This window comes from Parasteatoda tepidariorum, chromosome 8, assembly GCF_043381705.1.
Source record: "Parasteatoda tepidariorum isolate YZ-2023 chromosome 8, CAS_Ptep_4.0, whole genome shotgun sequence".
NCBI lineage: Eukaryota > Metazoa > Arthropoda > Arachnida > Araneae > Theridiidae > Parasteatoda > Parasteatoda tepidariorum.
Window position 1 is genome coordinate 20,265,005 of NC_092211.1, and position 25,655 is coordinate 20,290,659.

At 24.9% G+C, this 25,655-nt stretch overlaps 1 protein-coding gene across 2 annotated transcripts; it reads left to right on the plus strand.

Moving 5' to 3' along the window:
- The first annotated feature begins 18 nt into the window (after nt 1-18).
- On the plus strand, nt 19-25,155 carry LOC107439380 (ATP-dependent DNA helicase hay). 2 transcript variants are annotated; one of them, XM_016051954.4, is made up of 20 exons: nt 19-255; nt 2,662-2,736; nt 5,065-5,189; nt 5,471-5,551; nt 7,485-7,640; nt 7,728-7,802; nt 9,115-9,231; nt 10,672-10,856; nt 12,176-12,247; nt 12,596-12,702; nt 13,720-13,823; nt 13,924-13,996; nt 14,711-14,830; nt 16,414-16,616; nt 18,184-18,249; nt 19,318-19,454; nt 19,946-20,160; nt 21,433-21,581; nt 22,915-23,046; nt 24,975-25,155. In XM_016051954.4, the coding sequence occupies exons 1-20, from the start codon at nt 237-239 to the stop codon at nt 25,092-25,094; spliced, it is 2,331 nt and encodes a 776-aa protein (XP_015907440.1). In that variant the 5' UTR covers nt 19-236; the 3' UTR covers nt 25,095-25,155. The 2 variants fall into 2 exon arrangements, with proteins under 2 accessions (XP_015907440.1, XP_015907441.1); XM_016051955.3 differs by having other exon boundaries at nt 126-447.
- The last annotated feature ends 500 nt before the right edge of the window (nt 25,156-25,655 follow it).

Below are 25,655 nucleotides of genomic sequence, written 5' to 3' on the forward strand. Positions count from 1 at the left end.
TCAGTTTTTTACAGCTTTGTTCATAATGTTCTTTAACTCATCCGAATTTAATCCAGTTTCTATTTAATCCTCTTTTCCCGTCGAACTAAATAAACATGTAACTTACTTGACAACACTAGTGCTATCCATTTTAACCAGGGACTAATTTAGGGGATTACCTTTGCCTTTACTTCTGCCTTTATATCTATGATTTTAACTGAAATCAGTGGAAATCTGTTTCTGCTTAATGATTAACCATGGGCAAAACTAACAAAGGTACCTAAAAAATTTATAATTCATTTGATTGTAAACAAAATTACAATCAGTTATTCATTTGGCGTATGTTTCGAATTATTACGAAATAATATATGAACCGGAATCTTAAAATCATTCACTGCATCTAATAAAGTTTAGTAATTCTATTTCTGTGTATGAGTTAATGATTAACCATGGGAAAAACTAATAAAGGTACATGAAAAGTTTATAAATCATTTAATTGTAATCAAATTGACAATCAGTTATACATTTGGCACATGTCTTGAATTAATTTTGAAATAATATGTAAACAGGAATCTTATACTCACTCACTCACTGCATCAGATTAGAGTTTACAAAGTTAAGATTTACCGAAATCTTATCTAAACATCATTAACCCTCATTGAGTAGTTTTAGAAATTATATGCCTACAATTATTGTTGTCTACCAACAAATTCACTAAGCTAGACGCGTGATAAAAACTTCTAAATGTAAGTAGACAACAACATATTAAGTCGACGACAGTTCTGAGTATTTAAGTGGCCTTATCCTTGTATTTGTTTACCTTTAAGTGCAATAAAATATTTGCTTTAATTTGTCTAAAATTAAAAATTGTGTAATTTTTCTTATCATTATAGAAAGTTTTATTATTGCAGCAAGCCAAAGTGTTATGAGACACTTTCTTTAAGGTGTTTTTTTATAAACTTATTTTTGAATGTATGGAGAAGTGATGGAAAGATTCGATGCTGATAATTTCCCAATGCCCAATCTATATCTTTTATTTGTTTTGATTTATAAGTGAGTGGAAGAACTTGATATCGTAGATAAATCTACACAAATGATAATAATGCCCATATAGCTCTTTCTTCTATTCTTAAGGGGTTATAATATTTCGACTATGTCAACTTTCATCTATCAAAAGGTACTTCAAAATAGAATGAAGTTAACCTGTCTTATATATACAGTAGAGAACCGATTATCCGGAACGATCAGGACTATCGCTATTCCGGATAACTGATTTTTCCGGTTTTCTGAATCGCTACAAAAAGCCGTTTTTTTAGTGTTAAACCCAACTAAAAAAAAATAATATTTGGAAATAATCTTAAAAATAAGAAAAAAAGATGAAGTAATACACTAATGATTATTCCTGAAATGATGGTAAGGTAAACATCTTTTAAAAAAGAAAGAAAAATCCTAAAATCTTATAAGGAAAAAAAAATTTTTTTTTAAAAATTGCGGGAAAATTTATCAAATTTCGTTCCGGTTTTTTGGTTTTCCGGTTTTCTGATTTCCGGATAACGGGTTCTGTACTGTACTAGGAAATTGGTATTTAATATTTTTAGTGGTAGTTTAGTTATGCCACTCTCATAAAAAATTTGTAGATTAAAGATCAAAATGCTTATACCGATTTCTCTTTTAATATATCTTCAACTTGGAAACTTGTTTTCAATTAAAAAATACATCTTGTAATACATTAAATGAAATATTATATTTAATTATTATGAACAAGGTTATTAAATGTTTTGGGCATTGTGTGTAGGAAATTACATGATTGTAAAACATAAGCAGAATTTTGTAAACTTCAGGTATTATCCTTTAATGTTTTTTGATACAATATGCGAATATGCTAAATAATCTAGTAAGTTTTATTATTAATATTTGTGTTTAAATGTGAAAAAAAAAACATAACTATATATTTTTTAAGATTTTAAAACACTTTGAGCCATAAACTATTTAATGAAATTAATATCTCGGCATAAATAGAGTGAAACTGTTGCCATCTTTTTAATGTTATCTTCAGTTTTGTATGCCTTCAGCTAAAGTTAAATGAAATAATAAATTGGATGTAAAATTGTAAGCAGCGAAAGTACAATAACAATATAGGACTGTATGATTTTTAAGCTTAGACATGAAAATAAATCTTAAGAAATAACCTGTGGTCTTATTACAAATTTTCGCTGCTAACCCCATGTGTATATAAGGTGCTAGCCCTTTTGTACAGTTCATAATTAGTAGATTTCATATTAAATCTAGTTTTTAATTTTAGGATTTATAAAAGCACCATAAAAATTCCTTTTCAGACGATGAAGTGTAGTCAAATTTGATGAATCCATGTCATAATGTCATATCAAAATGAATTTTATTATGATTCCTAACAATTTTTTTTCTTTTTCCCCCCTTTCTTTTCTTCCACTTTTTCAATTCATAATTTTTTATTTTCATTTTCTTACTCCTTTTATCATAGAGAAATTTCTTTTTTTACTTATAAATGATTTATGATAAATAAGTAGACTTGATGCCTTTTTTTTTAAAAAAAAAAAATTTTCTCTTCTGAATTTGTAATATAAAATTCTTTATCTTAATTTTAAAAAAAATACCTCTTTTAAATAAAAATTTATCAGTGTTTTAAAAAAAAAATTATTTTAGATTGGAAGAAAGGGAAGAAAAAGTTTTACAAAAAAGGCTTTGATGACGATTATGCTGAAGAAGAAACTGAAGCTGGTAATTTATATAACTTTTTTGTTTAATATTGTTACTTCTAACTTAATTTGTATCATGAATAGCATTTTACAAATGCTGTGTAAAATTATTTTTTTTTTCAGAACTAAATTTTTTTTTAATACCATTTGACAGATATTTGGCACTTTATCTAGGTTTTATATTAATATGTATAGACAACAAGTAGTGTTTTCACATTTTTGGAGGAACAAGGCTTTTTTGAGTGACTGATGAATGTTAGAGTTAAAAAAAAATAAATTAAAATGGTACATGTTGTTGTCGTAAATTGAATATATGTTTTATATATATTATAATAGTGGATGAGATTGATTGAATGTGAACAAAACAATAGACTAAATACCTATAAAATCCAGAAATTAAATAGAACCCAATCATAATAATATAATGTGTTGAAGTAGAACAAAATTTGTATTTGGATATAGTGATTGAATGAAGAAAAGCAATTTATCAATTTCAACGAAAATATCAAACAAAATTAATGCGAGAACTAGGATAAAGAATAATTGAATAATGTGGTTGTACAATAGACGCCCGGTGGCTGAGCGGTAGAGCTTTGCAAAAAAAAAATAATTAATGGAAGGAAAAAAGAGAAACAAATGGCAAATAGAGAGTTAAGATTCTTTTTGAAAAGAAAAGTGAAATTTTTGCCAAATAAAATATTTTAATATATTTATGTTAGAATTGAGGAAGGTCCCTAATTTAAGAAAAATCATTTAACATTTTGCATGGAATAAACTCAAGCTGTTATAGAATAGAAAGTAAATGAAGTTTTATGAAAATTGAAAGAAAAGATTTAAATCAAAGAGTAATTGTAACATTATACAATGTGTAACTGTGACAGATGACTAACAAAGTAAGTTATGATTTCTAGTTACATTAGCAGCACTTACTAGCATTGTAATTCTTTCTTTGCTTACTTCAGTTCCTGAGCTAAATTTCTTGTTTATAGATAATAATGTTTTCCGGGTCGAAGAGCGCCAGTTGAGCCTACTGTTACGGTGGTTTAAAGACACAAACTCTACTTATCTTAACCAGTGATTGTTTATTTATATATATATATATATTGTCGAATTCATTTACATACTTTAACTATCTAAAATACTTAAATTAATAATGCTTTAATCAGTAACAAATTAAAATAACAAATTAAATTAATTAAAATGCTTTGATTAGAAACAAATAAACTAATTGGCATGGAGAGAACTTATCCATACTGACGTTCATAATGAAAGTTGGTGAACCTCTAATGACTCCGTTCTACTCTTTTCGTTTCTGTTGTCTTTTTTTATATCTTATATACTATCCTTTTTGTTCGATAAAACAATTGCTAAATTCTGGAAAGGTCACGTAAGAGATCAAGCTTGGACTATAGACTTGTGATTAACCCTTTTTGGCAAGTATTTCTTAGCTTTAATCATGAGTGTTTATTTGTATTTGCTAAGGTTCTATGTACTAATGGAAGTTTCTACAGTATTTTAAATCTAATCAATTATTTTGGAATTTATGATAAATCTATTTTAAATGTTTTAATGGGATTCTGAATTAAGTGACGATAAGCGTCACACTACTTCAATCAGCGTTGCAGATAAACTTGTCATATATTTTTTGGACTCAGTCAAATTTTTAATTTCAGAAGTAATAATTACAGATTAAATGAATTTAAAGTTCCTAAATCTACTAGTGCTCGCTTTAAATGTTGTATCTTTTTTGAACCTTCATTGAAAAGCATAGCTTTTTCACATGACATCGGTCCCCTCTTCGTTGTTGTCCTTGTGTAATATTTTGTACTAACCAAAGATGTAATGCTTTGTTTACATAATATTCAAAACTTGACATTATCATCGTTTTTCATTTCATGCTGCCTTCTTCTTCGTTTAAAACATTATAATTTCCCAGAATCTCTGGAAATATTCTAGAATTTTCAATTGTACTGCATTCCTTAAAAGTTCTTTCTTGCCAAAAATTAAAACCTGTAATTTAGAAGTTTTAAAGAGGAAAAAAATGCTCAAGCTGTTTTGCTCCATATGCTGTTCATTTTGCTCTCCTTGCTGCTTCATTTTCCATTTTATAAGTATTTAAATATTTAGATTAGAATCTGAATATGCATAAAGTAATGGAAATGGAAGCAGGAAAACAATTTTAGACTGTAATAAATAAAAATACTTTAATGTATTTGCAAAGTGTATTGTTTTCAAAACAAAAAACAGACTTAACATGCGATAGAAGAACATTTTAAACATGTGACAGACTTAATTTCAATCTTCAATGCTGTATAACTTATACATAAATAAACATATATTTATGTTTTAGATGTCATACCTGCGGCTGCTAGTCAACAGATTACTTCAGAAACACCAGAAGATGAATTTGGTGCCAAGGATTACAGAAAAATTATGGAACTACGAATGGACCATGCTTCTCGTCCTTTATGGGTGGTATGTTTAAACTACAATTCTCAGCCTTGTATTTTTGGTTTATCTATTTTGTCATTATTAGTTTTTTTTTCCATTATTGTTTGCTATAAATTTTTGTGCTGTTTTATTTTATTCTTATTTTCTGTATCTAATATATATATTACAAGTATTCTTAAAATATGTATTAGACTGATTGGAGTATTTCAAGTAACTATTAAATTTAAGATGATACATAATGATAAATTATATTATTTGAATATAAGTTATTTTATCATTATTCAATTGTTGTATTTTTTTGACAGGCACCTGATGGCCATATTTTTCTTGAAGCATTTTCACCAGTGTACAAGCATGCTCACGATTTCCTAATTGCTATATCAGAGGTATCTATTAATATTTAATTTAATAAAAAATATTGTGTGCTTTCATATTTTTATAAGATCTGTCTGATGATGAGCTAAATAAACATCAGTTTTCAGTATTATTTTTAATTCCATTGTAGTTGAGAGTTATTTATTATCCCTTTTTTCTGAATGTCATGAAAATAACTGTATAGTAAGTACTAAAAGTCTACACTAAAATCAAATTTAATATTATATTTTTACTTAATTAAAGTATTCTTGTTGTTAGACTGTTACCCGCCCTACCTTTACATTATATTATACTAATAATTGCATATTATATTATACTAGTAATACCTTTACATTATATAATACTAATAATGATTTGGCACTAAATAGTGCTAAATCTTATGCTTCTGTAATTTCTTCTTTTATTGTATTTAGCTATCCATAAATTGTAGTGCAATAGCAATAGTTCAGCTGAAATGTAAAATAAAAATATGTCTTGATTTGCTTGTAAAAACTAACAACTTTTTATTATAGTTTTTTTTTCTTATAAAATGTTTTTTTTTGGTATTATTTGAAAATATTGCAGAAAAGATTATTACTAACTTTTGAGTTTTACCAAAAGAGTTTTTGTTGATTGTGACACAGAAAATTTATAACATTTGAATTGTTTGAGCTCATAAACTTTTCAAGAAACATGTTTATTTTTTTTTTTTATATTTATATATTTGTTTGTAAAATTTTTGTTAAAAAATGTCTTTTTTGGAAATATATATTTTAATTTTTGTTTTTCAGAAATTCATTTTTTTGTTGTTAACTCAATCTAAAAAAATATTTTCACGTTCTTAATTATTATTTCCATAGTTACAATAAGCTACTAAAGGGTGAGAAAAATACTAATTTGATTAAATAGTTACTATAGTAATTCTACAAAAGGGAAAGAAAAATTATTGCTTATTTTCTAATATGAAACTTTTGATTTTAAAATGTCTCATTTTTGCTTCATTTATTGTATGTACTTTATATTGTTATAAGCTGTTATTATTTGTTTGATTTTATTCTTCTCTATTGAAACAAAGATAAAAGGTGTCCCAAAAATGACCAACAATTTAGATAATCAATCAAAAAAAAAAAAAAGGAATAAAATATATAAATCTGTTGCATTTTACTCAGGAAACCAAAAAATTTATCCTCAACGAATTCTAAAATTTGCACTATGTTTGAAATTTTGTCGAAAATGGCGCTCCTGATTGTACAACATTAATTTCAGTTGCGCACCACTCAAAAAAATCCAAAAATTTAGCTTCATTTTTCAAGGCTTTATTTTTTAACAGCTATGGAAGCAATGCAATGTAATTTTGGTCCCAGTCAGACAATGTAGACAGCACCTGAGTTGGTACCTGTCTCTCCAATCATCCACACCTCAACCAATGTTAAAAAGTTCAGTCTAACCACATTAAACATACACCTTGCTGCCTATACATGGTAATTGTTTAGTTAACTGCCAGGATCAAACTCATAGCCTCAATCCTTCACCAACAGAGTGAATGATGCCTTTACCAACTGGACTTCCTGAGTGCTTAATTTCTTATGCATGCCAGACCATTTTAAATTAAATATTTGATTATGTACGTCTCACACTGAGTATTTTAACATTGTTGCTGCTAATGAAGGCTATTTTGAAAGCATTGTTTAATAGTTTTTTCCTAGTCAGTAGTACCATTTTTCGACAAAATTTATAATTAATTTTAAGGCTTGTGGAAAATAAATTATTTAGTTTCCTAAACTGAACATTGTACATTAATTTCTCCTCCCGTTTTTCTTTAATCAATTTTTTAACATCTGGCCATTTTTGAGACAACCAGTAAGAAGCTTCAAAAATCTGTTCATTATACGTTTGTTTTTTATTAATTTGTTGAATAAACCAACAATGAATTTTGTTTTGATATAGTGCATTATTTTTATTTAGCCTGTTTGTCGTCCTGAACATATTCATGAATACCGTCTCACTGCATATTCTTTATATGCTGCTGTGTCTGTTGGTTTACAAACAAATGACATTATTGAATATTTAAGAAGACTTAGTAAAACCAGCATACCTGATGGCATTGTAGAATTTATAAAGGTGAATAACATTTATTTTTTTATTTTATTTCAGTTCACAAATATTTTATTTTATTATGTGAATTTAATTCAATTTTTCTTTTTTTAGCTTTGTACTGTTAGTTATGGAAAGATAAAACTGTTATTGAAGCATAATAGATATTTTATAGAAAGCCAATTTCCTGTAAGTATATATGTGTGTGTGTGATTCTATAAAATTATTCATTTTTAAGTTAGCTAATTTGCTTTTATTGGAGAAAAAGAGATTTAATGTGAAATAATTTTTTTATGTTATTGTATTACTTTATAAGAGCCATTGAAAGATTTGAACTTAATCAAAAGTGTTGTATTTTTTCTCTTTTTTTTACATCTGTGCAAAATGGAGAACAATTTCATGTTGAGATTGTAATTTATAGCTGTCTTAATCTTATTTAATGCAGTAATTCTTTTGTTTGATCAGAAAAAAGCATCCATATAAAAATATTTCTTCTGTGAAAGACTTTATTATTCAGTATTGTAAATATATAAACTAAATACTTTTCTTATATTTAAAATATGATTTACTTATTACCTTTCATATTAAATGACTATATAAAGTTTTATTTTCCTATATTAGACTCATATAAATAAAGCATTTTTTTAAAATCTGAAATACTTATAGCCTGTCATATTTAAGGACCATTGTTCAAAACTTATTCTATTTCAAATGCTAATGATAATTCTTTTATATAAACTGAAACAGTCAATTCGATGGCTTTTAGTTACATAAAAAATTTCATAACATAAAAAAAAATCACATAAAAAAATAACATGTGAAAAATTTCACAGACATATTAACTCATTAACATTAAATTTAATACACATATTTTTTTCACATCTTTTTTTTTTAATAGTTATTTCCAGTTTCTTTTTTCTCCATCTTAAAAATTCTTATTTATTTACAATGAATAAATATCGATTCATAATTAGCATCTATTTATTTGATTTTAATTTTTGTATTTTTGATCATTAGCTAGTTTTTTTATATTTAGTTTATAGTCGATGGAATGAAGTATTTTAATTTAGCAAAAAAAATTAATATCTAATGAAATAATTTTATAATTCAGCTTTTTAAATGCAAAGTAGAATTGAAAAAAAAAATCATTCTGTTTATATCTTTTTTCTTTCTTCTTTAATTCTAAATATCTATTGGCTGCAATTAATGTTCAAACTGTATCATGAATATTTTATAAGTTAATGTAGGAATTTTAGGGTACTATAAAGTTCTTTTAATTAATATTTTTTATAAAATAAAATATAGATCTTTTATATTTTAAATTCTTATTAATTTATGATTAAAATTCTAATTAATTTTTTAATTATTGTGATTTATTATTTGGCCTGACTTATATTTAACTTTCTTTTGCTTTTCTTTTTTATACAGTTCAAAAGACTTTTATGAATGAATAACTAAATCATTTGCATAATTTTTTACATGATTATTTATGTATTTTTAGGAAGTTTTGCAAAAGCTACTCAAGGATCATGTTATCCAGGAGTGTCGATTGAAGCGAGATGAAAATGATGATAGCGCAATTACAAACGTTGATGGAGTAGCCAAAACTGGACAAGGGGTAATGGATATTGTTAGTTTGATCTAAGGTTATTTGTATATGAATTCTTAAACTAAATTATTTGTCAATATTTATATTAATTCCAGAAAATAGATTATTTTAGATGTAGCTAATATTATAATAATAACATCATGGTAAGTAAACTTGGAACTATTCATTTACAATGTTTAAAATAGTACCTCATTTTGTAACAAACATACTTTGTTTGTCCTCAAGGATAAGTTCTGTGAAATTTACTTAAAGAAGTTGGTGTTAAATAGTATGGGAATATAAAATTAACCTAGATAAAAATCAAAAACATTTTCCTGAGAGATTGAATTAAATTTTAATGTTTTATTATTTGTGTTTGAAAAAAATTATCCCTTTTTGACAAATAAATTTTAGTTGAACAGCAACTTAAATCCTGTTTGAGGTTTTCTTACAAAGGAAAGAGCCAAATTATGTAGGGGCTTAATGTACAACTATATTTGATATTATAATATTTTACAAAGTTTTTTTTTTTTTTGAGTGTTAGCATTTAAAGTTAAAATTTATAATGCTAAGTGACATTCAGATCAATAAGGTGTATATATTAGAAAATCTTTTTTAACATTTTGGTGGAGGACTAAATCAAGAAATTCTTCTACATTGATAGATTTTGTATAGATAATAAATAAAAAAGAAAAGATTTATTAAAATTTGGTGACATTCTGGGAGAAACTTCTTAGAACTCTTTCTCTGCATTTTAGCTATTTTCTTTCTTATCTGAGCACCAGATGCTATTGAAGTTTAAAGGTTTTTGAATAAAGGGCATTTCATGTTATTGTCGATCACGACTAGTGAATAAAATTATGATTTTACCCTATTATACCAGTTATAGGATGATATATGCATACAGTTTTAAAAAGGGGTTGCATGATTTGTTTTGCTTACATTCATTTTCTTTCCTTCTCTTAATTTGTGCATTATGCTCCTTTTGTATATAAATTTATTCAAACAGATTCTTTTACTCCCCCCCCCCTTTTTTTTTTGTCCTGNCCCCCCCCCCTTTTTTTTTTTGTCCTGAGATTTATAAACATACAAATTTAAAATATTTATCTTTGTGTTAACTGTAATTAAGTTTCTAATTATACACATAAAACCTTGTGTATTTAACTTAGAAATTGTTGTCAAAAATTAAAATTTTTTATTGATTTTTCATATTGTTGATATTAGTTTTTATGAATAAAAGTGTAAGTCTAATTTAATGTTTCTGTTGATTTTATGGTCATTTACTGGTGCAGTGTTTACAATGATATTCTTAGTTTCTAGAAATTAATATGATAAATAATTCATATGAATTTTTTTCATATAAACTTTTATTGTTTTATTTGTATTGCATATAAAGTGTCAAGATGAAGATGGTTATGTTTAAAATGGTAAAATAGTTTATTTTATTCTTTGTTCATAATTTTTTTCCAGTCAAATGGAACTAATGGGGCTATTCCTGGTAAAAGCACAGATGCCACTATTGAAAAAAATGAGAGTGTTCCTGATGATATATTTAATTTCTATGAAAAGCTTGAGCGTGAAGAGGAAGATAAGGAAGATTTCCAAACAGTTTCTGTAGAAATTAATCAAGAAAAAATTGAAATCCTTCAAAAACGGTATTCACAATGGACTTGCATTTAGGAAATTATCCTTATTAGTTACTAATATTTATATAATTATTAATATTTTTTTGGTCAATATTTTTTATTAGTTCAATCAAAAATGTTTAACATTCTAAGAATAGGTAAAGCTGAAATGCCCTATGCTAGGCGTGTACATGTATACTTTGTACGGCTGCTTCATTAACAAAATTTGCTTATTAATTTACTATAAAGTAAATATTAATTGTTTTGATTTTTTTTGTTGTATAACACTATTTGAAAATTATTTCAGTAACTGATACTGTGAAGTGGCACATAAAAATGGATTTTTGAAGTTTAAGTTAAGTTCCGTGTTTGATTTCAGTTTTACTTTTGTGGTAACAACATTGACCTTATGATTACTTGATATTAAAAAATTTGCTTAGATCTTTCAGTTTTTCTCGTACAGTTTCTGTTTTCTGTATAAAATTAATTTGATGTTTTATTTTTTCGTAATTTTACTTTTATAATACAAAAAAAGCATAAGTTTGCGATTTTTTTTTTTTAAATGAAAACAATGTATTTCGCTTAGGAATAAAATTTCAATTAAATATGTACAAATTGATAGTTATAGTTAATATTTTTATATATATATTTAGTTATAAATAATATTTTTAGTGTGAAATATAATTTTTAACAATCATTTGATAAATAATGTAAACAATTATTTTTGACATTTCTTGTAGTTTTTTCCGCATGCATATTAAGGCAAGACTCTCAAGTTCAATAAAATTTATATAACTATTATAAATGTTTACATTAAAGTTAACCATGTTTTTTGTAACAATTTTTAATGTATTTTAAAGTTTTTCATAGAAAAATAATAATAGTTTAATAGTATCTTTTATTATTATTTTTTTGTCTTTCTGATTAAAACTTTACCATTTTACGTGAATCTATAGATCTCTGACGTGCTTGAAACATTTGTGAAATTAAACATTTTGCTGTGTCAGAATCGATGATTATTCTAATTAATTCAGCATCAAAAAAGCATATAAAGTATGGATTTTAGTGCACATTAAATGTTAGTTGCTAATGTTACTGATGATACCTGTACAAGACAATATGTGTTTGAGAAAGCGAGAGCTTTCTATTTGTATTGTATAAATAAGAATCTAGTTAATAGTCTGCAAAATGTAATAATTGTTACTTTTTTATCTTTTTTATTTTAAAGTTATCAAAAGTTTAATTTGTTTCATTATTAAAATTTAAGCTTCTTTGTTTTGTATTTACTATTCTTACTTACCTTTCTCATATTTTTTTCTTTCTAATTTTAATTTTGTTTTTGCTTTAAGGTGTATTGAGCTTGAATATCCTTTGCTGGCAGAATATGACTTCAAAAATGATTCTGTTAATCCTGATATCAAGTAAGTTCACATTTAATATAACATTATGTATATATATGTATATGTATATTAAAATATAATTTAGAAAGTGTTATAAAACATGTGTTTACTTTCATTTAACAATATTTATAAATTTATTTTAAAAAGTTTGTTTCTAGATGTATTTATATTGCAATAACTTGTGAGGAAAAAATTTAGAAGTATGACTTTTAAATATTATTTTACTAATGTATAAGTTCAAACTCGTCGAAGTTGAAACTTTCATATTTAAATTATTACATTTGGATCCAGAGAAATGATTTTTAATTTATTATTAGAAACATTTTTTCTTATTTCTATTAGTTTGAAATTTAAATGTTGATTTTTTAGTATGGATTTGAGACCCATGGCTATATTAAGACCTTACCAAGAGAAAAGTTTAAGAAAAATGTTTGGAAATGGTCGTGCAAGATCTGGAATTATTGTGTTACCTTGTGGTAAGTTAGATGTTAGCGTTTTTATCAAGAAGCATATTCAAATAAATATATCTTAACAATCAGTTTATAACATGAATCATATTTTGTTTTTAATTTATTTAACTGAAGCATATTTTTCTATGTTCTTATATTACTACTTGCATTTCTGAAAATCTGTTTTAGAATGAAGTTCCTCATTTTAAATATCATTTAAATAATGTATATCAATTTTTAAGTTTCAATAACTTTTTAATGAAAATTATGTTATTTGCACCCTTTTCTTAATGTTTTTAATTTATTATTACTGCTTCTTAAGAATGAAACCTTCAATAGTTGAAGTATTTAAAAAAATATGAATTCTTAAAATTTTTTTCTTCTCATATATAAAATATATTGATATTGTTGAATGATTTTGTTTTGGAATATATTTTATTTGGGATACTTATATTCATTAAATAAATCCAATCAACATGAGAGGTAGAGATGGAAAAGTTGCTAGCTATTTCTATGCTTTGTTTTATATATATTATTAACATTTGTTATTTTTGTATTAATATAACATCAAAACATCTGTTCAATTTATGCTTAAGAATCATTTGTTTCACTAAGATAATTTATAGATAAAAGATATCAAATACTATCAAGAAAATAATTGTTATTTAGGGTGATATCTAATATCCCTTAAAGTAAAACGTAATTCATATTGCTTGCAGTATTATATATGTAACCTATTATTTTTCTTAACCTATTATTTTCGTAACCTTGTATTATTTTTCTTCATTAATCTCTTCTTTCTTTTATTCTTTTTATCTTGATTGTGTATATATATACAAAATAGTAAAATTTGTTTCCATGTTTCAGTGTCACATGACACTTAAACATGTTTAGCTTTTAATAAAATTTTACTATTTGTAGTTTTTAAATTTTGTTCTTAATCCATTTCAGATTTATTGCAAGGGAATACTCGCTCTATTTTGTGACTTTTTTTCTTTTGTTAAAGAATTTGTATGAATGCTTAATAATATTTTTATTTTTAAGGTGCCGGAAAATCTTTAGTTGGTGTCACTGCTTGCTGCACTGTCAGAAAAAGATGTCTTGTACTCTGCAATTCTGGTGTGTCAGTAGAACAATGGAAAACTCAAGTTAGTAATATCTAAAAAATAATATAATAGTAATATTTAAAACATCTTTAGCGGTAAATATTAATGGCAGGCTCATGTATTTCTTCACCTTTCTATTTAGTTTAAAATGTGGTCCACAGCTGATGATAGTATGATTTGTCGTTTTACATCTGATGCAAAAGATAAGCCGATGGGTAAAAAAAAAATTTTTCTTCCTATTCTTGAGTTTAAAGCATTCTTATTTTAGTGTTTGTATTTTCACATTTCAAGCTAAAATTTAAAATATTATTTAAAAGCTTGCCCTAAATAATTTTACTATTAAATAATTTTATTTATTTCTATTTTTTAATGTTGTTTAAAGAACATTAAATCATTTGGCAGCAAAATTAGTTTCTTGATAAAGTTTGTTATTTTTTTTTATTCAGTTCCTTCATAAAGTTATATTCTTTGTGAAATTTTTTAATAAGCGAAAACATGTTATTCAGAAAAAGCTGTTTGAATTAGATTTTCCAAAGATTTTTCCCTGATTTTATAAATGTGCTCTTTTAATCTATAAATGTAATTGAGTTTGGCCATTATAGGTTACTATTTTAAGCCAATACAGGCTAAAAGAAATAACATAATTAAGCCAATTAGCTCAAAATACAAAAGTAAATATCTTTTAAAAATAGTTTTACTAAAGATATTTAAGGGAACATAAGAATTCTTTAACTGTAAAATATACCTAAACAAGCGTATGCCTTACTGATAGCATAATAAGATTTAGTTTGTTGCAAAAAAAAAAAAAATCCTATGAACTATATTATTAACTTAAAAACTATTCTTATACATTATAATTCTTTATTGAAATTAAAAAAAAAGTTTTTTTTAATGTTTAAATTAAGTTATTTATTGTCATATTTTTTCAGGATGTGGTATTTGCGTTACAACATATTCTATGATTACACATACTCAAAAAAGATCTTGGGAGGCAGAACAGGTGATGAATTGGCTTAAAGAACAAGAATGGGGTTTAATGCTTTTAGATGGTATTTATTTTACTTACTTATCCACTGATTATTTGTAATTTTGTGTGGTAATCGAATCATTAATCACAGAAAATTTTTCTCAGATTCAGTGTTTTGCATCTATTTTGTCACCATCAATAAACAGTAATTAACAACTCAATTGATTCAATACAAGAAAAAAATTAATAGATTTTCTTTGCTGCTCAAACATGCTTCTAGTTCTTTAGAAACAAAAAAAAAAGCAATGCAATATTAAAAAAAAAAATTTGTAAAATATTTCAAAAATTGTTCTTACCCAAACCTAATTAAAATGTATTTAAATACAGTGATTTGTTATTCTTGTTTTGTAAATGTTTTAAGACCACAATATAATACTACTCTTTCATAATCACAATTACAGTGATATCATATAGATTTTGGCACTAGGAACATCTCTCAAACTACCACAAAATTGATGTTTTAAAATATAAAATTCGAATGAAATAAAAGAATATTAAATTTTGCTTTGTTTGATCACGCAATAAAATAAATAAATAAAAAATTTTTGATTCTTTTCATCCAAAAAAAAAAATTTTAAAAAAATTGCGAAAAGGTGATGTGATATATTAGTTCAATATTTTGTTTTTATAGAAATTAAATTCTGAATTTCCAATAAACAGTCATATATGATTACCATCATTTGCAACTTAAATGACCAAAACTGAAGAAAGTACATGAAAAAACTTTATATTAAAAGTTGCAATGTTTTTGAAGAACCTTACTTCTAAATACAGTACATAACTTGTTATCTGGAAATCAGAAAACCGGAAAACCAAAAAACCGGAACAAAATTCGATAAATTTTCTCACCATTTAAAAAAAATTTTTTTTTTTCTTGTAAGATTTTACGATTTTTCTTTCTTTTTTTAAAGAGGTTTACCTTACCATCATTTTGGAAATAATCATTAGTGTATTTCTTCATCGTTTTTTCTTATTTTTAAGATTATTTCCAATTTTTTAAAATTTTTTAGTTGGGTTTAACAATTAAAAAAACGGCTTTTTGTAGCGATTCAGAAAACCGGAAAAATCAGTTATCCGGAATAGCGATGGTCCCGACCGTTTCGGATAATCGGTTCCCTACAGTAAAACCATTTAAATTATTAAATATTTTTTATAAAGTTATTTTGAACTAGAAAGACAACAAGTTATTTTAAATTTTGCAATAATTTCTTTTCTTAATCTTGAATTTTTTAAAGTATTTTATGCATCTAATTTATTTTAAGATTTTAAATTTTAATTAAATTCATGTTAGTTTATAATTTATTCTTTAAGGGATATTATTCTTTGCATATGAATTATAAATTGTTTACTAAACTGCTCTCTTTAATTGTTTATTGGCTTAAATAATCTTTTCCTCATTCAACTACAGTTTCATAGTAAGTTTAATGTTGTGATATAGGAAACTTTGATTAATTTAAATTTCTACTTATTAATGCTGGTTTGATTGTAATTAAAAGATTTAATTTATGACTGACTATTATTGTCCAAATAGTAAAATATTTATTACTCTTTAAGTTTATTAAATTATCATTTAATTTTCTCATAAAATATTTATATTTAATTCAGAGGTGCACACTATACCTGCAAAAATGTTCAGAAGAGTTCTGACTATTGTTCAAGCGCATTGCAAACTTGGACTGACTGCTACACTAGTTAGGGAAGATGACAAAATTCAAGATTTAAATTTTTTGATTGGTCCTAAGTTGTATGAGGCTAACTGGCTTGAATTACAAAATAATGGTTATATTGCCAAAGTTCAATGTGCTGAGGTATGTATTATCTATAGAATAACATTAAATATATATAAAGCTTTAACTAAATGCAGTTTATATTAAAAATTTCAAAACTGATGTGAAACATATGAATATTTAACAACATTACATCATTTAGAGAGTAAAAGAACCATGTATTTTTAAAAGAACAATAAAATGTTGAGGGATGAAATAAGTCCTATCATTTCTGAAACGTATTGTTTTATTTTATAAATGGTATCTTAAGAAGTGCTGATAAATATTCATACTATTGATGATATGTTATCTTTCTCTAATATACTGCTTTAAAATTTTATGACTTAAACATATTTTCATGATGTGGAAAGCATTGTTAAAAAAAAAAAAATTATCAAAGTCTTTTAGTTGTGCAAAGGAACACTCTTTAATGTTTTTGGCAAATAATTTGTTCAAGAGACTGTCTACTGCCAACCAATGTAAAATAGTTTGATAAAGATCTTTGATTTTCTTTTTTATAGGGATTTTTTTTTGTTGATGGGATAGCTGAGCAGCATACTTTTCTTAGAATATATTTTCCCCCAATACTGTAGAGTAAGACATTAGAATTAAATGGTGATAGCTATTTTATTTAATATATTTTTATATATATCTTTTATTCTTTCTAGTCAGGGGTGGGGGGAGGAATTTCTCCTACAGCAGAAAAAACCTCACCAGGAGAAATAGGTATCATCCAACACAAGTTATAGAAAGGAAAAACTCTCTTCCTAAAAATATATTAAAATAATTTGTATGCCGTTTATAATTGCAATCTAGTTTAATTAATAGTACTGAGTTTGAAGCTATTTAAAATACCTTTTTTAATAAGTGAAAACTGAAAATCAGTTCCGGGAAAGGTAAATGTAATGAATTTCTTAAAAGACTGAAATAACTGTAGTTCTTCAAATGAGTACAGCAGAAACCAAATTTTATAATTACTTAAAGGACTGTTAAAATGTCCGAATAAGTATAAATATGATTAATATTACGATTATAACATATCCCACACTAAACATATATGCGACTACAAATCTCATATTTTATTCTTCTCCTTCATAAGAGGATAATTTTTATAAGCATTATATAATTTTTATAAATTTATAATTACTGTTAAATGATGAGTACAAAGATTTAAAATTTTCTATTACACAGAAAATATTTTTTTTAAAGGTGTAAAAAGTTATGACCTTCTGGTATCATATTAAATTAAATTTGTTTTTAACTTAAGCTATTCTTATATTACTTATTGCTAAACAATTGAATAAGTTATTTTTAGTTTCTTCCATTTTGTCCAGTTTCTACTGGGTTTTCTAGTATCCTGAAAGAAATAGGTTTCTTTCTGACAGAACATCCGTTTCTTAATACTCTCTCTCAGAGAAATGACCACACACTTTTGACAAATGTGATACAAGTTCTTTGATAACTGTAAAATGCTTAAATCAACATTTTGATTTCTTATATTTTCCAAAGTTTATATATGATTTTGTAATTGCACAAAATACCTGGAATTATGTATTACATTGTGATACAATTGTCTAATTTTTTTATTACCATGTATCTTTTATTTTAGGTATGGTGTCCAATGTCTCCAGAGTTTTATAGGGAATATTTGATTGCTAAGGCAGCTAAAAAATTAGTAAGCTTTTAATTTTATGTGTAGTTTATACTTTGTTTTACTATTTTATCTTGTTTTGCACAATTTATGAAGACATCATTGTTAAAATGCTTTTTCTTATTGTACATATATTACCATTTCTTATATTTTATACAAGAAATTTCATTAAAAATTATAAAACTTCTTTAAAAGGGTTTGTATGTTTTTATTCAATTTTGGTTTTGTATTTATGTAGATGTATAATGCATATTTATTTTTAATAACCAGAATTGACTGAAAATTATTAAATAATTTTGTTGTACATAATTACTTAAAAAGTTAATCTTGAATGTATTCGAAATTTTGAAACAGCATTGTTTTGATGTTTCTATCTCGCTTACATATTTGAATAATTGTGAGATAAAAAAAGTAGTTATTTTCTCTTTTGTTCATTATATGTTTAATATTGGCATAAAATCTGTGTTAATAGTAACTTATCTTAAAAAATTTTGAAATTATGTATGGCTAAAAATAAGTTGTGTAGTTTAAGCAATTCGTTTTGAAATATTGATCTTTGCTTATTAAAATAATAGGTGGTAGATAGTTATTAAGCAAGAATAATTATTAATTAACCATTATTTCATATCATTCTCTTCTCTCATTTTGAAAAATGTATAGTTGATTTTAATTTTAACTAGAAATTTATTTGCTATTAAAGTGAAATAAATAACTGTTACTAATTTTAATTAAAATTTTTCTGAAATACTTGGTAGCAATTTTTTTTTTACAAAAATAATAGATCTTTTGCAGATGAATTTTAATTAAAAATATCTTAAATTTATGTTTGATTTATAATCTTGAGAATTTGTATATATTTTTTAATATTGAATCAATATTCCTTTTTTTAAGTCTAGCAATTTAAAAATATTAAAAAGTGATAATTTGTAAAATGTAACAATTTAAAATTATTGATAATATTATATAAAGTGAATTGTTATTACTCATTTTCTATTTTTAATTTTCACATTTTTATAAAAAGATACTTTAGTGGGAGGTAAGTATTAAAATGAATTATAAATATTGTTAATATTTTGTAATTTTTATTTCTAGCTCCTCTTTGTAATGAATCCAAATAAATTTAGATCTTGCCAGTTCCTTATTAGGTATCATGAAATAAGAAGTGATAAAGTTATTGTATTCTCTGATAATGTGTTTGCCCTGAAGCATTATGCTATAAAAATGAACAGGTAAGTTGATACCTCTGAATCTTTTACAAATATTCTTTAGTTTTATTGTATTGAATTGATATAACTTATTATAGATTTGTAATATTTTTTTAAATAAAAATGTCTCTTCTTAAAATGATTTTGTTTAATGACATCTGTACATTTTTGAAAGAAATACATTTTGATGTAGTTATTGATAAAAAAAAAAAAATTCTCTCTAAAAAGCTAATTTGTTTATAAATATTTTTATTTTCTTTAAAATATTATAAAAATTGTATTATTAATTAGCCAATATTGAAAGTCCCATTTTCTGACTTTAAGTATTTTTTTTTTAACCATAAGAATTTTAAAACTTATTTCTTTAATTTTTTTAAGATTTATCCAGGCAGTTATTTCTTCATTTAGGAGTGTACCTTTAAGATAAACTCTTCTCGTTCATAATATTTTCTTCGTTTCCATGCCTTTGAAGTACTTGTTTTTTCAGTTATATATTTATTATTTATATTTTTTAGACCTTATATTTATGGGCCAACATCTCAAGCCGAGAGAATGCAAATTCTACAAAACTTCAAGTACAATCCTAAAGTGAACACAATCTTTGTATCTAAAGTAGCTGATACATCTTTTGATTTACCAGAAGCTAATGTTCTTATCCAAATATCAAGTCATGGTGGTTCCAGGAGGCAAGAAGCTCAGAGATTGGGAAGAATTTTGAGAGCAAAAAAAGGTACACACATATATTATACATATTGCTATTTGAAATATTCCATATCTTCCAGTAAACGATTAGTGGTTGTGACTCTGAATTAATTTACTTTCTATGATTTTTATTTGAAATAAATGTTTCAACATCAACATCTTTTAACATCAACATTTGTATCTTTAGAAACATTTTTTTCCTACTACTAGAATGATGTTTCCAATCGTTCCAATTCACTATTTGTGGTAATGACTCAAAATTTATTGGCTTCCAATAATTTCCATTTAAAGTAACTGTTTCAACATTAATACAGAAAACACTAAACATCAAATTGTATCAAAAAAGTATTATGTATTAAGGCAGCTCCATAAAAAGCTTTGTTATACATACATATTTCTATATGTCAACTTCACTGTTATATATATATAATATAAGAAAAGAGTGAAAGGATAACACATAGCCAATCACAGAACACTTGCAGTTAGTAACGCACAAAGCAGCCAATGAAAATTGAGATCGCATGTGTGTGAAAAGGTTATAATTTTTAATGATGCTGCTTGCTAATATGTTAACAACTAAACTTACCATCTAAAGCTGGGTAGCGATTTTTATTTTATTTTGAGTATGTCTCATAATGATGTCAGAATTTTTCATTGTTGTCCGTGCATTTTTATTGGCCTAAAAATCACGAGGTAGGATCCAGTTTTTCCTCCTTCATTTCTAATTGTTTTGGTTGTTATCAGCATAAAATTAACAAAAGTCGTAAAGGTATTGTTTTCTTTTAAATATTTTTGTATCCCTAATTTAAGTTGTTTCCAGCACTGCAATTATTAGCGAAAATTTTAAATTATGGTTGTGAACTCATCAAATTTGTTAGAACATTATAATGTTATAAGAACATAAATGTTATTTTAAAAAATGATTACTTCGAAAAATTACTTTTGTTCACCAAGAGATCTAAATGTTCATAATACTAGAAAAAACAATTATTGCTGGGAAGCGAGTGGTTGCGAACAGGGGGCTTAGCCCCCAAATATATATATATATATTTTGAGAAATAGAAAGTATTTTTATCATATTCCATTATATGTTTCAGAAATTTTTGTTGTAAGTAATATTTTGTTTAGATATAAAAATATTTCATTGTAAATAATGTAATTTAATAATTAACAGCATTTTATTACTAAATTACAAATAAACAGCATTTTCTTTATTTTTGTAGTTATTTGATTAAAAAGAAATATATTTTTAAAAAATAACTATATGCAATAATTATTCCGAATACTATTGTATTCTTAGGTGCTTATGCTGAAGAATACAATGCCTTTTTCTACACCTTAGTATCCCAAGATACTATGGAAATGCATTATTCTAGGAAGCGACAGAGATTTTTGGTGAATCAAGGCTATAGCTACAAAGTTATCACTAAATTAATGGGAATGGATGAGGTTTGTGATCAAATTATGACTTTAATAATTTTGAAAATTGTGAAGGAGTTCTTGTGATTCATATGTTAATGTCTAAAATCCTAAAATAAGTCTAATAAATATGTCAATACATAAATCGTTGTTTTATTGACATTTTAAGTAAGTTTTGATTTTTTAGAACAATATACTTCAGCAAAAAATAATCATTTTCAGCAATATTTAGTATTGGTTTCAACAGTTAATAGTAAAAAAATTTAACAATTGTTTCAAATAAAAGTGATTTATTATTATTTTATATTTGAACAAAACCTATTATTGGAGGAATATTTTAGGATTAATTCTGTGAAATATTCTAAAATTGATGGAAAATTAAAATGATAATGTTGAACTACTTTTGTTTTATTTAAGACATGTTATTACTGCCTATAGCCCTCATCATCAATAATTTGTAATAGTTTTATGTAAACAAATTTACAGATTACTTTCTGATGCATGTATATAATTTTAATATCTTCGTTATTACTTTATACTCAATAATTTATGTCCTAAAAAATGTCGTTATGTTATTTTTCTTCCTTGTTTGTTTTTGAAATAAATGTTTTTTTTTTATAAAAGAAAGAAAAGAATAATTTTAATGTTGAAAAAAGGAATACCACTTTTCAACTTAGAATTTATTTTTATACAATTGTGTTCATTTTCTCGTTATTTGTCAATTTATCATTCACTTTTTTAATGATAAATTAATTAATCTACAAATTTAGCTTGTAAATAACAATCAAATTTTCGATGCATTTATACAAGTACTAAATCTTACCTAATTTGAATGTGGAGATTTTAAATCTGAAACTATTTTAGTTCCAAAAGCTACAGATTTTTTTAAAGGATATTTTTTTTTATTTCATTTTTGTATGAATGTAAACATTTATGAAAAACATAGAGGTTTATATATATAAACTTGTCTGCTCTTTTGAAAATAAAGACTAGAAACATATGACTGTTTCCTATCACATCATAAGCTGAAATGTATTATTGTCTTCTTTCCGCCATTCCCTACATAGCAGAGAAGTGGAGACACTTAGTAGTCACTCGTGGGAATTTTAAAATGTCCTTTTTAGGAATATATTATTAAATTGCATAAAGCCTGTAACTTGTAGAGAGAAACTGATTGCAGATTTATAATCAATGATGCTAAAATATCTCAGATCTATTTATATCTCATTCTCAGTGTAATCTAAACATTAAAAAAAATATTTTAATAGAAAAGCTGAATGTAGTGTGGTAATTGTAAAGGTTGTCTCCTGAAGTTGATGAGATAATTTTACACCTGTAATTTCAATTAATTTTCTATATACAGCAAGAAGAATTAGCTTATAAAACAAGAGAAGAACAAACTCAGCTTTTACAGCAGGTATTAGCTGCCAATGATGCTGATGCTGAAGATGAAAAAGTTCCTTCTGAATTTTTAGGTGGCAAAGCATCTCAACAGGTAACCTATATATATCTATTTATTCTTACAGAATTTATATTATTTTTGCAGACATGATTGTGCTCCAGAAAAAATCCGGATTTTTTGCTAATCGCTATCCGGAAATCCAAGGTTCGGAAGTTTCAAGAAATTACCGATTACATTTTTAATATTTTATATAGAAATATTAGAACTGTAATTTATACTTGACACACTTTTCATTTGTAAATATTTTTTCTGGTATAATAATAAATGTGATTAGAGATAAAAATAAACTTATACCTAATTATTCATTTAAATTATGCTGCATATAATTTATTCAGAATTTCATGTTTTGAAAATAGCAATGACTTAAATTCATGAAGACATTAAATTTTTGAAATGCCTCATTAATGAGTTTACTCAAGAAATTTTCAGGATTTTCGAGTAGGGCTCACAATCATTTTGTGATGTAAAATGAATTTTGCATTACATGATTACAATATGAATTTTTATTATTTTATCTGTCTAGTTTTATTTGCTATTGAAATAAGTTTTGAATTTATACAACGTTTTATGCTTTAAATGAAAGGAATGTGGTATTCATAAACAAGTTGTTTTGTGTATATTTGCTTCTAATCTCCCTAATTTTTGCCCTAACACAAACGTATTTCAGAATTTTTTTTTCCTATATGGTTTAAAACAAGAATTTGTTTATTTCAGAGAAACTCTAAAAACAATTTTAAAATGATTAATTTTTTAATATTAATGCATTTATTTCAAAAAAGATAAATTAAAAACTATTTTTATAAGTAACTCCAATTTCAGATGGAATAAACAATTTAAATACAAATTATTTTTGTACCTAAGCTGTTTAAATATGAGTAGAATATAAGCTATGCTAGAAATCAAAATGCTATATGAGAGGCAACAAATTTATCTTAACACAAATTTACTATTACACTGCATTTAGGCGTTTATCTTATCATATTGATTAGTATATATCGTAAAGCATATGCAATGCAATATATATTAATCAATATTATACTTAAGAATATTGTTTTAAAAAATTGTGTTTCTTGTTGATTTTCAAGATGCAATTTAGCTCTTTGTAAATAGGAAGTATTCTTCCTATTCTGGAGAGGTTCTGTGTAATACAGTAATTAGCAATCTTATTGAAAATGGAAAAATAATTGTCATCTAATGGATTCCAAGTAATGTCGAGATTCCTGGTAATGAGGAAGTACATTTAATAGCTACATCAGGATATATTTTCCCCTTTTTTTTATTGGAAAGCAAGACATCACATGGCCGATTGGAACTGGCTAGGCGCAGGATTTAAAAAAAAAAAAAAACTTATTGATTGTTAGAAATATAAATACATTGGTGTAATCGGCACAAACGAACAAAACTGAAATGTTTCAGAAATAAAAATATTCCAAATCAGCTACTGTTTAGATTTAACAAATTGTATGAGTTTATACTATTAAGGGAGGGATTGGGAAATGTTGTAATAGCTATTTAACTTTGGATACAGATTTCTCCTAGATTCTTTTGTTAGGCTGAAAGTTGCTTTAATTTTTCCCTTAAGTAATATAAAGACTATGGTTTTATAAAGAAACTGATTTAATATTTTTTAACATAAATAAATATCTTAAAAATATGCAATCAAAATGAAGCTTTTTATTTATCGAAAAAAATGTCTATAATTTTTCATTTAGTTAGGAGAATCTCATATCAAAAGTTCTGTAGTTGTCAGTTAGATACTTTGTCAGTTGATACTTTTTTAAAAATAAAAATTACAAAAAATTATTGGTTATGAAGTTTTTACTATTTATAGGATAAGTAAAGTAAAATAATTATTATTAACAATTAAAACCTTATATAATGCTATTTTAAGCATATTGACTGAACATAATGTAAAAATATATCTTATCTTAACCATGACTAAAACATATTTTATATTGAAGGTTTCTCGTCGTGTTGGTAGTATGAGTTCATTGTCTGGTGCTGATGATGCTGTTTACATGGAATATAAACTTAGAAGAGAAGGCAGCAAACATCCTCTTTTCAAAAGATTCAGAAAATGATGTTAAAATATTTTTGTACAGATTAATTTTGTAAATAAAATGTTTTATATTTATTCTATAATTAAGTTTTTATTTCTTAATTAAATAATCTGAATAGGTTTCCAAACATATTGCTTACTATTTCATTAATTTACACGTGGTGGCAAAAGTCAGTCAGGGAATTTTATCAATCTGAAAAAATCAGGAATTTACTTAAAATGCCAATTTTTTGTCCCAAAAAATTTGCTTTTATGACATATAATATATTTAAATATTCATTTTTTCCTTTAATAGCAATTATAATCCTATGTTAATACACTTTAAATATTAGAAAAAGGTATAACTTCCAAATTAATAATAAAATTTAAGCCACCTTTAAAACTAAATGTATATTCAGAATTTAATTTTAAAGCTTTATATAACAATATTATAAGTTTAATTTATGAAAGACTTGAAATTTTTCGAAGTACTAGCTTTGCAATCAATACTTAAAAAGAAATAAACAACTGAAGATCAGAATTATCTTATTGAAACTATAATGTGTGTTATTTATAATTTTCAACAAAAATATGAATAGAACTT